The sequence below is a fragment of the Barbus barbus genome (genome assembly GCF_936440315.1).
Source record: "Barbus barbus genome assembly, chromosome: 11".
Lineage (NCBI taxonomy): Eukaryota > Metazoa > Chordata > Actinopteri > Cypriniformes > Cyprinidae > Barbus > Barbus barbus.
In genome coordinates, this window is record NC_136739.1 from 4,815,176 (window position 1) to 4,827,210 (window position 12,035).

Sequence of the window (12,035 nt, forward strand, 5' to 3'; positions counted from 1 at the left end):
ATCCTTTGAAATATTTTTCTCAGTCTTTAATGCAGCCAATTCCAATTGTTGCTTGTTTTGGGGAGTTTCTGTCTTTACTCTCCTCTCCAGCTGGTGAAATTCATGTTCAATCGGATTTAAATCTGGAGAATGACTTGGGCAATCTAAGACTTTCCATTTCTTTGCCCTTATAAACTCCTTGACTGAACTGGCAGGGTGTTTTGGGTTATTGTCCTGATGCAATATGAAGCACTTCCCAATGAATCTGGTGGCATTTTCTTGAATACTGGTAGGCAAGATGGATTTGTACCCTTCCAAATTCATTCTGCTGCTGTCATCATACATTAAGTCATCAGTAAAGTTGAGAGGGCCTGTTCCAGAGACAGCCATGCATGCCCATGCCATGACACCACCTCCACCATGCTTTACAGATGAGGCTGAATGCTTGGGATCATTGCAGTTCCATTTTTTTCTCCACATTTTAGCTTTCCCATCACTAAGATAAAGGTTCATCTTTGTCTCGTCAGTCCATAAACACAGTTCCAAAACTCTTTTGGCTCATCTTTGTGTTTTTTTGCAAACTCTAATCTTGCCTTTCTATTTTTGGTGCTGGTCAGAGGTTTGCATCTTGCTGTGTAGCATCTGTAATTCTGTGTCAAAGTCTTCTGAGGACAGAGCATCCCCTCAGCTTTCTGGAAGTTTATTTTTACAGCTTTTATGATTTGTCTGTCATCAACTACTGTTGTTTTCTCAGCTGATTAGGTAGTTGTTGGTTGCTGGTGTCGCTGGCGGTTTCCAAACTCTTGATTTCTCCATGCCCTTTCTTTTTGCTATAGCTCTAATTTACTTCCTCTTTTCTTTTAGCATCCAAATTGCTTGCTTGTCTCTCAAAGTCAGCTCCCTCGTCTTCATCCTGGTTTGTGTGTGTCATCATCGAATGCAAGATTCAGAATACAGAAGTATGGATATAACTGATACGACACATTCCCTGCTTTTAATATCTGAAGAATTAATCCAACAGGACACAGCTGATCACTTAGAAAGACCTGTGAGGCAACTGTTCCAATACTTATGTTCACATCAGATAGAGCGATGAAACTCTAAAATGTGCCAATTTTCCTGCATAGTGGCAGTCTTGACCACAACACACCACAGATCTCACAAACTTTTGGGGCTCATCTATTACATTCACCTTAAAGGAAAACAAATTGACATTTATTTCTCCCTTTGTCACTTTGTTAGTTTATTTATTATTTAATTTGTTGGTTTAAGCAACAATTTAACCTGCACACATTTAGTAAAGCACATATTTTTACTAGTTAGAAAGAGGTCAGTAAACCACTGTTGCTACAGCAACTATATAGCAATAGATAGATCACCACAGAACCGCTGTTGCAAGCTGGTTCACAGATTAGAGACTTTTCAGACCCCTACGTTTGCTCTTGTGACAGTGAGAGGAAACCTTCAAAGACTTGCAACTTCACACATAAGAAAATATTGAACTAGGCCAATGTACAATATCCACACTTAACAAATAAAAACAATAGAGATATAATCATAAATCGTAAACTACCATTACAGAAAAAAAGTGTTATCATTAAAGAATAGCGTTACAAAGTATTCCAATTCAAAATTAAAAAAAATAAATAAATTAAATAAAAAAACGGAAAGAGTTGTCAGAGTTGAATTTATGTGACCATGGTTCATTTATAGCCTATGTTTAGCTTTTAACATCTGATTGTATTGTAACGTAATAAAAACGTAATATTAATATGCAATTTAAATAAATAGTTTAATTTAGCGCAAAGGGAATCATTTATGATTTTATAGGGATTTAAACAGAATCACTGTTACGGCGATTCACTGAACGAGCCGTATAACAAACTCTGCACTGGATATTAAAATCCAAAATATAGTGAAAACACTATTAAACAACACAGTAACAAGATCGGCAGATTAAGACATTAACTTGTGAGCACAAAACACAAGATACTTATCTTTTCAATATAAATAAGATTTTATTTATATAAACCTAAGACATAAACTAATCTAACACATGAACACAAGCATTCACACATTCACACGTTGCAGAAAGAGAGAAAGTGAGGAAAGGATGAGTTTAAGAGAATGAAAATGTGAAATCCCAAGTTTACAGCAATATGTTCAATTGCATAGACCTGAACAACCATCAATCACTTATTTAACCCTCGCTTTGAGTTTCTCAATGAGGCTAAAATTTATATTAACTGCACCGATTCAGTTAGAACCTGGCGGTTACTTGCTTGCATTGCTAAGGGAATCCCTTTTGTCGTCGTCATTGCAGGAAAGGGGGTTCCCCGAAGTGTCTGATTGGTTGAGAGTTCAGTAGTCGTGGAAGTGACGTCTTGGGAAGCCAATGGAGTTGTGGCTGGTAGAAGTTTTGAGGTGGTCACAGACTCCAGTTGAACTCAGAGACGAAGCGTGGCGGCAAAACTTAACTGAGTACACGAAACTCACAATGGAAAAGAAAATAAATGAAAGTATAAGAATAAAAGGATGTAACGAGACAAGGTGGGTTTTTCTTCTCATTGTGGTAGCAGCTGGCACGTGGGCCAGAGCACGTTCAAAGAGCAGCGTCAAAACGTGGTGGCAAAAGAGAAGAAGAGGAGAGAGAAGAGGAGGAGAGAGAGTTTGATGGTGTCCTGAGTTTTTAAACTCGGCTTTCAGACCGTCCCATCTGGACGTCTTGACCAATTAGATACTGTCCTTGCTTGGGGTGTTGCTCTGTTCCTCCACCCAATCAATAAATCAACATGTTATCTGTTCAGTCAGAGGTCCGAACTTTACAGGCTCTTGCAATGTATACTTTTGAACATGATTTCTGTAACAAGACTATGATACATTTAACAAAGAATTGATTGGAAGAAACATTTAAAGCATGATTTTTCAAACTCATACATACCAAACACGCATATGAATCCTTCAGCTATTCAATAATGATTAAAAAGACATACATAATATTTGATTAAAACATGATAGTCTAATATGTGGGCTACAAACATAATATGGGGTTCTGCATAGGAATGTCCTTTTAGGATGATTTTATGTGCATATGAAAAAGAAAGTCTTTGTGTAGTTCTATGGAGAACGAAGGCATGTTCTTTAGACAAAGGAATATTGGTTTGGTCTGTCTTCTATGTGGGGGAGAATTCAGTCTAAGGAAGCTCGTGAATTCGTGGAACACGTGATGGCCATCTCTTTGACCATCAGTCTTGATTATTTGCCCCAAATTTGACAGTCTCCTTCCTGAATTGGAATTATCAATAAGTGTTCTTTTGTCTCAAGGTTGTACGCTGTTCTGTGAAAGAGGCTTGCTGGTTAGTTTGCTTGCTTCAGACTTGTTGGAGCTAGGAATCTGATTGACGACATTGTCCTGTTTTCTTGGGGCCTCTCTGTGGAATTTCTGCTTCTCATGTTTCGATGTTCTGATCGAATCTTAACTTTGTCTGATTCGGTTTCTGATATCCTACAGTATTTAGGCTTCAAAATTCTTAAAAGTTGTGTGCATTTGTGAAGATTATCTTGACGACCAAATGTGTAGAATCACAGATATTCTTTTCAGCGATTATCCAAAAGCCATTGAAAAAAATCCTACTGGCCTTTTGTTGACAGAACCAGGGTGATGCAAACTTCCAGGTTGGCCTACAAAACCATGTCAACATCAATGTAGCATCCTATACATTTGTACAAAGGTAGTTTATTTGCTGTAGCAGCATCCTGAGTTTTTACCGCCTTTCTAATTAGGGGGTGTTTATCAGGTTTTATTATCTGGTGTCCTTCTGCCCACCTGTGACCTTTTATTTCCTTGAATTATGACATTTTATTGATGTAGATGGGTTCAACTGCAAAACAGAGCAAATGCAAAGTACAGTATGAGTAGGTAGTAGCATGATAAATGGTTCTGTTTTCATTTTTTACTTATTTAAATTCAATAGTATCTTTAAAAGGCAACACAGTAACTACACCAACTGTAATGAGTGACTTTGAGTTTTAGTTTTTAAAACAATCACTTTGAGTTTCAGAAGTTCTGATGGAGTCATTCAGTTTTGATTCGGTTTCTAACCGCATTTTCACAGAGTATCTTGAATTTTGAGTCAGCCTCATCTGCCAATAGACAGATCATAGTTTCAGACACAATTTCAGTTAACTCAAAATGTGTACGATTTCAGTGAACACAATGTTACATTTTAGTCTATTCCTTACACAAAGCTATAGCCAGACAAAGCTATTGTTATAGCACATGATGGTCATATGACCAAACTTCTGAATAATAGTAATGTTGGGGCATAACCACACCAGTTCACATTTACTTGCATTATATGGAAAAGAGCGGCCAGGACATTACAATAAATATATTTTGTGTTTCATGGAGGAAAGAAAGTTACATGGCATGAGGGTAAGTAAATTATGAAAACATTACAACATTATATCTATACGATAAATATAAAAGAGGAAACTGATAAATTACAATCATACTAACCTGAAGTGTAGCAACACTTTTTTCTACATCTGAAGATGAAAATAGTGGCTACAATTAAGAGGATTGCAAGTGCTGAGCACACAGGTAATGCAATCAAAGCAGTTTCAGTACCACTGGGCTCTACAGGGAAAGGAAAAAGAAGAAAACAATAGAGGAAATATTCAGCATTGTAGAAAGTCCAGTAAATTGAAGTCAAGTAAATTCTATAATTGTGTTTTTCTGACGGTCATATTATAAGGAAACTTATTTTATTTTCATTATATTTGTTTTTTTGTGTTGTACGAAATTGTGTGACATCAATGAAGGCTAATGGTCACTTAGGAAGATGACTCGGCTAGTCAATAAGAAATAATGCGGTGTGGTGGATACTTCCTAAACACCAGAAAAACTAACCTTGTGCTCTTCCTTATGTTATAGTTATGTAACAGTGTCATTTTGACTTAATGCAAAATAAAATAAAATACAACCCGAATTCCGGAAATGTTGGGACGTTTTTTAAATTTGAATAAAATGAAAACTAAAAAACTTTGAAATCACATGATCCAATATTTTATTCACATAAGAACATAGATAACATAACAAATTTTTAAGCTGAGAAATTGAAAAATTTTATGCACAAAATGTCTTCTACTACAAAACCATGCTGTTGTAATAGCTGCAGTATGTGGTTTTGCATTGTCCTGCTGAAATACATGCCATATGGAGGGGAGCATATGTTGCTCTAAAACCTTTATATACATTTCAGCAGTCATAGTGCCTTCCAAAACATGCAAGCTGGCCATACCGTATGCACTTATGCACCACCATACCATGAGAGATGTTGGCTTTTGAACTGAATGCTGATAACAAGCTGGAAGATCTCTCTCCTCTTTAGCCCAGAGGACACGGCGTCCATTATTTCCAACAAGAATGTCAAATTTGGACTCGTCTGACCATAGAACACTTTTCCACTTTGAAACAATCCACTTTAAATGAGCCTTGGCCCACAAGACACGACAGCACTTCTGGACAATGTTCACATATGGCTTCCTTTTTGCATGATAGAGCTTTAGTTGGCATCTGCAGAATGTGTTTACCAACAGTGGTTTCTGGAAGTATTCCTGTGCCCATTTAGTAATGTCAATGACAGAATCATGCCGATGAGTGATGCAGTGTCGTCTGAGGCCCCGAAGACCACAGGCATCCAACAAAGGTCTTCGGCCTTGTCCCTTACACACAGAGATTTCTCCAGTTTCTTTGAATCTTTTGATGATGTTATGCACTGTAGATGATGAGATTTGCAAAGCCTTTGCAATCTGGCATTGAGGAACATTGTTTTTAAAGTATTCCACAATCTTTTTACGCACTCTTTCACAGATTGGAGAGCCTCTGCCCATCTTTACTTGAGAGACACTCTGCCTCTCTAAGACATCCCTTTTATGTTACAGACCTGATTTCAGTTAATTATTTAGTTGCTAGATGTTCTCCCAGCTGAATCTAATTAAAAAATCTTACTTTTTCAGCCCTGTGCCAACGTTTTTGAGACCTGTAGCAGGCATCAAAATTGAAATGAGCTCATTTAGTGGATAAAAGTGTAACATTTCTCAGTTTAAACATTTTTTTATGTTATCTATGCTCTATTGTGAATAAAATATTGACTCGTGTGATTTGAAAGTCTTTTAGACTTTTTATTCAAATTTAAAAAATGTCCCAACATATCTAGAATTCGGGTTGTAAAATAAAATAAAAAAAGATATCACCCCTTTAAAATGTTTCACAACTCATCCTTAATTGGGAAGTGACATAATTAGCAGTTGCGCAATACCTATGTTAAAAGCATTTGTCTTGTATGATTATGTGACTGAAAAATACCATGTTGTTATTTGAGTAATAGAATATGTTTTTCATCTAATGTCCATGTGAAATTAAATGAATGAAAAGGTACCTGATGATGTAAATGTTGTGGTGTGCATTTTGCTGTTTGGTTCTGTTGTTGAGTCTTCCGATGAGAAAACAAAAGATTAGTACCAACAAATATACAAATGCCTGACAGAATGTGTTGTTCATATTAATACTGATTAACTTTTGCCAGAGATAATTACTCTGTCCAATTGATTATCATAAGACAATCATTAGAGAAATGAAGAGAAAGGTACCATGAAGTACTTGAAGATAAATCTGCTCTATCCGCATCTTTTGATCATGGAAAATGATGGTGCAAGTGTAGTTTCCAGAGTCTTCATCTTTTACATCTTCAATGTTAAGTGTACCATTTTTCATTATTCGCATTCCAGTCCTCCTGCTGAAAATCTTTGATTCCTGTTGCTTATTTAGATTTATCTTGGCCAGTAAGATTGTTTTGTCGATTGTGTGGTATTTCCATTCGATTGAATTAATGGAAGTCCCAAGTTGAAGTTCAGGGAGAGGAAACATTACAGTCCATCCCGTCAATACAGCTATGTGTGCACCTTTTTACAAGACAGAGAATCAAATTCAAGAATCAGTCACTTAAAGCAGACAGTTTACAGTCGAGCCATCAGTTTCAGAAAAACAACCATTGAAGATGCTTTATCTTTCTTTACTAACACATTTAACAAAGAATATGATGTTGAAGTGATTAGAGATCACTTGGATAGATTGCACCAGGATGGTGTTTAAGGAGTGTCTGAATCTGTACATGTAAATACTTATCGAAGCAATATTTGACAGTACTAGAGTGATGGTTCAAACAGACACATTTCTGTGGGAAATTAAAACTGTTGGATGAAACTTGGATGCTTGCAAGACTGAATATTGTTAAATGTTATATTTGATTAAGCTTTTAATATATACTGTATATTTGTGCACAAGAAACGGTTCTATCAAACTAGAGTTGGCACAACACATGCTTAACCACTTCCTTTCAAGATTTCTCACAGCTGGACAGGAATATATGTCCATCTGAAATAAAAGAGTCTCAGGACTATTAAAAGCAGCTTTGATGTGTCAAACTTTAAATCCTTAGCTACCAAATATCTGTTTTCATTTGAAACATAAAGGCAGTCAGTGATCCTCCCCAACTAGTTATGATCATTGCCTGTCCTAAAGCTGTTTGTCACAATATTGGGTTATTATTAGATTAGAGGCTTAGATGAATCCTGCATCCGCTCACATTCTTAAAAATGCAGGTTCCAGGCAGGGGTTTCAGTGTCACCGAGGAACTATTTTTGGTTCCCCAAAGAACCTGTCAGTGAACAGTTCTTAAAATAACTATTTTTGTTAGTGTGAAGAACATTTTAATAATCTGAAGAACCTTTTTTCCATTATAAAGAACCTTTTGAGCAATGGAAAGATTCCATGGATGTTAAAGGTTCCTCAACTATCAGTGCCAATAAAGAACCTTTATTTTAAGAGTGTATGAAGCAGTGTCTCTGCAACAAAGCATTAAGATTCACCATTAAAACACTGTTCTGTTCATCATAATACACTGACCTATGAACACTGATTACTGTGTTTCAAAAACAGTATATCTGCATACCAGCATAACATCTGGTCTTAAAGATAAATGTTAGCAAATAAACTTCATGAGGTCTGTCATTTGAATATTTAACAGTAACCTACCTTAAAATTAATATACATAAGATTAAAACTCTCACCCAAAGTCTGCTGCAAGAGAGTAAAGAAGATGATGTACTGATAATTTCTCATCCCTGCTGAAATCCACCATAAGTATGTATCTGACATCAAGGCAAAGTTGTCAAATGCTTCCTGTCTTTGACTGTCTTTAGAAAAGTGTGCTTTATCAACTCTATAACCTCCTGCTGGCAGCCAGTGCTACAAAGTTGGGGTGGAATTACTGTAAACACCTTCTCTGACCCCTACAGAGATTATGGTGACAGTGCAGAGGAAGAGTATCACACCGCTCTGACAGAACTTAAATCTGCTCAAAAAGGCATTTTATGTTTGCTATTAATACAAGCTAAAGGCATAAACTTATAGGCAGTTTGCAAACGTAAGTCAATTGTAATTTTAAATATTATAAAGCCAGGCCGATTTCCTGTTAATAATGCAAAGAAGTTTATAGTTAGAGAGTAGTATCAGTATCTACCTTGTGGTCTTGAAGGAAATGCACAGCTTCCTGTGCCTAAGCAGCATATCAGCTGTAAGAAACTGAACATATTTCAGGTCAGGTCAGTGGGGGTCAGTGGTCAACTCTGTTGACCACCCCCCACTGACCATCGACAGCTCGACTGTGGAGAGAGTCAGCAGCACTAAATTCCTGGGGGTGCACATCACAGAGGATCTCACCTGGACCACCAACACCATGTCACTCTCCAAAAAGGCACAACAGTGCCTACACTTTCTCCGCCGGCTGAAAAGAGCAAGTCTCCCTCCACCCATCCTCACCACATTCTACAGAGGCACCATTGAGAGTGTGCTGACCAGCTGCATCACTGTCTGGTACGGGAACTGCAGTGCTGCTGACCGCAAGACCCTCCAGCGGACAGTGAACACAGCTGCAAAGATCATCGGTGCCCCTCTCCCCTCCATCCTGGACATCTTCCTTACACGATGCTCCAGCAAAACCAACAGCATCCTGAAGGACTCCACCCATCCCTCCCACAGTCTCTTCCAGCTCCTACCATCAGGAAGACGGTACCGGAGCATCAGAGCCCGCTCCGCCAGACTGCTCAACAGCTTTTTCCCCCAGGCTGTGAGAGCCCTGAACTCAAACCACCCCACCCCCCTCTGAAACCCCATGCAAACCCCTACCTCCTGAAACATGGACCACCCCCCACACCAAAGAAAAACTGTATGGAACTTTAATTTTTTTAATTTATTTTATTTTTATTTTTTGTGCAATTCAAAGTGTGCTACACACAGGTGAGTGGGCCTGTACAAACCACCTGTAGTAACACACTCTCCTCTATGTGCACTAGACACTTTACACTATGGACACTTTACACTTTACACTATGTGCACTATGGACACTTTACACTATGGACACTTACACTTTACACTATGTGCACTATGGACACTTACACACACTGATGCGTGTGCACAATCTCACAAAAGACTCAGCAATATATGTATGTTAACATGCTCATGCACTACAAATCATCCTGCACTGTTCCCCAACCAGCTGCTTGACTCAAAATGTCTCTCTTTGCACATGTACAGTATTTGTGAAGCATTCGTATAGTTTGTATTTTTTATCTTCTATTTTTTAGTTTGTATAGGGTAAATACTTATATATAGTATACTTATAGTTAAATCTGTCAGTAGGTTAGTTGTGTATAGGTTTATAGTGTTTTTTACTTCATTGTTGTATGTCTGTATTTATGTAGCACCGTGGTCCTGCGAGACACGACATTTCGTTCCACTGTATGTCCCCACATGTATTCACCCATTTGAAACTGAAAAGATATAACTTTATTTGTTATATCCAGGTCACAGCTATTTGCATACCTATGATGTAGAGACATTAGTGGAAATACGGTAATAGAGCAGATCTGTCACAGAAAAGCTGTCGTGGAATAGCAAATGACACACACACACACACACACACACCATTTAGAATGATCTATAAGCTGTTTTCCCTGAGCGACACAACAAAATTGTGCCACAATGTCAAATGTTTCATGTTTTGCTTACTAACTTGACATTTGGTCCTCACAATGTATAAACAATACACACACACACACACACACACACACTATAAGGACAGGAGAAAGCAGAATGACAACTAATAGATGTGTGAACGCACACACATGAAAATGAGCATGTCTTCATGCCATGCACTCAAAGGCAAATTAATACCACAAAACACAGGAAATACAAGCAGTCTCTTGTTTGACCGCTTTACACCGAATCACTCTCTCCATCCCTCTCTTATTTCTTATTCTGTCTGACTGGCAGGTTAGAAACTCTGGGTACAGACCGCACTGTTTCAGCAGTTTGCAGCTTCAGTATTTAAGCATTAACCAAAATTGTTTTGGATTTTGGGGCTTCATAATGTCTGCTATGAATAGGTCTCTTTACTGTAATATTCAAATGATAAACATTTAGTCACATTGGTTTTTCCTGTTTCTCCAAATGATGCTCTCAATGAGACGGAAATAGAATCCAGGTAGGAAAGTGTGTCAAAGCAAATTACTTTGAACTTTAAGATGCTGGTAAATGCATTTAAAGGACAACTGGATTAACCAAATAGAATTTTTCAGTGCAATCACATTCAAATTCATCAGTTAACTAATACTTTAGAAAAATGTCATTTTTGTAATTACTAGAATAGTACCTCATTAAAGAAGACCTTTGACCTAAAGACATAGTCATGCAGGATGTATTGTTCACTTACATAATGATTCATTCATGTATATGTGTGTATGTATATGTGTGTGTATGTATATATATATATATATATATATCCTTTTGATCTTTTATTTTTTTAAATCACAAAACTCTAACCTTTCTTTGGATTATAAGAATTTAAAATGGGGGGAAATGTCATTATGAAATAAATGTTTTTCTCTAATACACATTGGCCACAATTAACAGCACCCTTTTATTCAATAGTCTCAGGACTATTAAAAGCAGCTTTGATGTGTCACGCTTTAAATCCTTAGCTACCAAATATCTGTTTTCATTTGAAACATAAAGGCAGTCAGTGATCCTCCCCAACTAGTTATGATCATTGCCTGTCCTAAAGCTGTTTGTCACAATATTAGGTTATTATTAGATTAGAGGCTTAGATGAATCCTGCATCCGCTCACATTCTTAAAAATGCAGGTTCCAGGCAGGGGTTTCAGTGTCACCGAGGAACTATTTTTGGTTCCCCAAAGAACCTGTCAGTGAACAGTTCTTAAAATAACTATTTTTGTTAGTGTGAAGAACATTTTAATAATCTGAAGAACCTTTTTTCCATTATAAAGAACCTTTTGTGCAATGGAAAGATTCCATGGATGTTAAAGGTTCCTCATGGATCTATGAGGAATAAAGATAAAGAACCAATAAAGAACCTTTATTTTAAGAGTGTATGAAGCAGTGTCTCTGCAACAAAGCATTAAGATTCACCATTAAAACACTGTTCTGTTCATCATAATACACTGACCTATGAACACTGATTACTGTGTTTCAAAAACAGTATATCTGCATACCAGCATAACATCTGGTCTTAAAGATAAATGTTAGCAAATAAACTTCATGAGGGCTGTCATTTCAATATTTAACAGTAACCTACCTTAAAATTAATATACATAAGATTAAAACTCTCACCCAAAGTCAGCTGCAAGAGAGTAAAGAAGATGATGTACTGATAATTTCTCATCCCTGCTGAAATCCACCATAAGTATGTGTCTGACATCAAGGCAAAGTTGTCAAATGCTTCCTGTCTTTGACTGTCTTTAGAAAAGTGTGCTTTATCAACTCTATAACCTCCTGCTGGCAGCCAGTGCTACAAAGTTGGGGTGGAATTACTGTAAACACCTTCTCCGAGTGTTTATTTTTCACCAACATCGAGGTACTAGGTGTTTTTGTAGGCCCACTTGAAATGTTGTCATACTGACCCCTACAGAGATTA

At 37.2% G+C, this 12,035-nt stretch overlaps 1 protein-coding gene across 1 annotated transcript; it reads right to left on the reverse strand.

Moving 5' to 3' along the window:
• Positions 1-1,981: 1,981 nt before the first annotated feature.
• Positions 1,982-11,969, reverse strand: LOC306876691 (uncharacterized protein). The gene is made up of 5 exons (XM_079428036.1): positions 11,732-11,969; positions 6,634-6,945; positions 6,423-6,476; positions 4,499-4,618; positions 1,982-3,860 (listed from the first exon to the last, which is right to left on the reverse strand). Exons 1-5 carry the CDS (start codon positions 11,817-11,819, stop codon positions 3,829-3,831), a joined length of 606 nt encoding a protein of 201 aa, XP_079284162.1. The 5' UTR covers positions 11,820-11,969; the 3' UTR covers positions 1,982-3,828.
• Between the last annotated feature and the right edge of the window lie 66 nt (positions 11,970-12,035).

What these genes read in the sequence shown, in the direction of transcription:
- LOC306876691 (XM_079428036.1), bottom strand. Translation starts at nt 11,819, where the DNA reads ATGTCAGACACATACTTATGGTGGATTTCAGCAGGGATGAGAAATTAT. An exon ending in TCTCTTGCAGCTGACTTTGG is followed by an intron (nt 6,946 to 11,731) that starts GTGAGAGTTTTA and finishes TCTTGTAAAAAG; the next exon opens with GTGCACACATAGCTGTATTG. An exon ending in AAAGTGTTGCTACACTTCAG is followed by an intron (nt 3,861 to 4,498) that starts GTTAGTATGATT and finishes TCTGTTTTGCAG; the next exon opens with TTGAACCCATCTACATCAAT.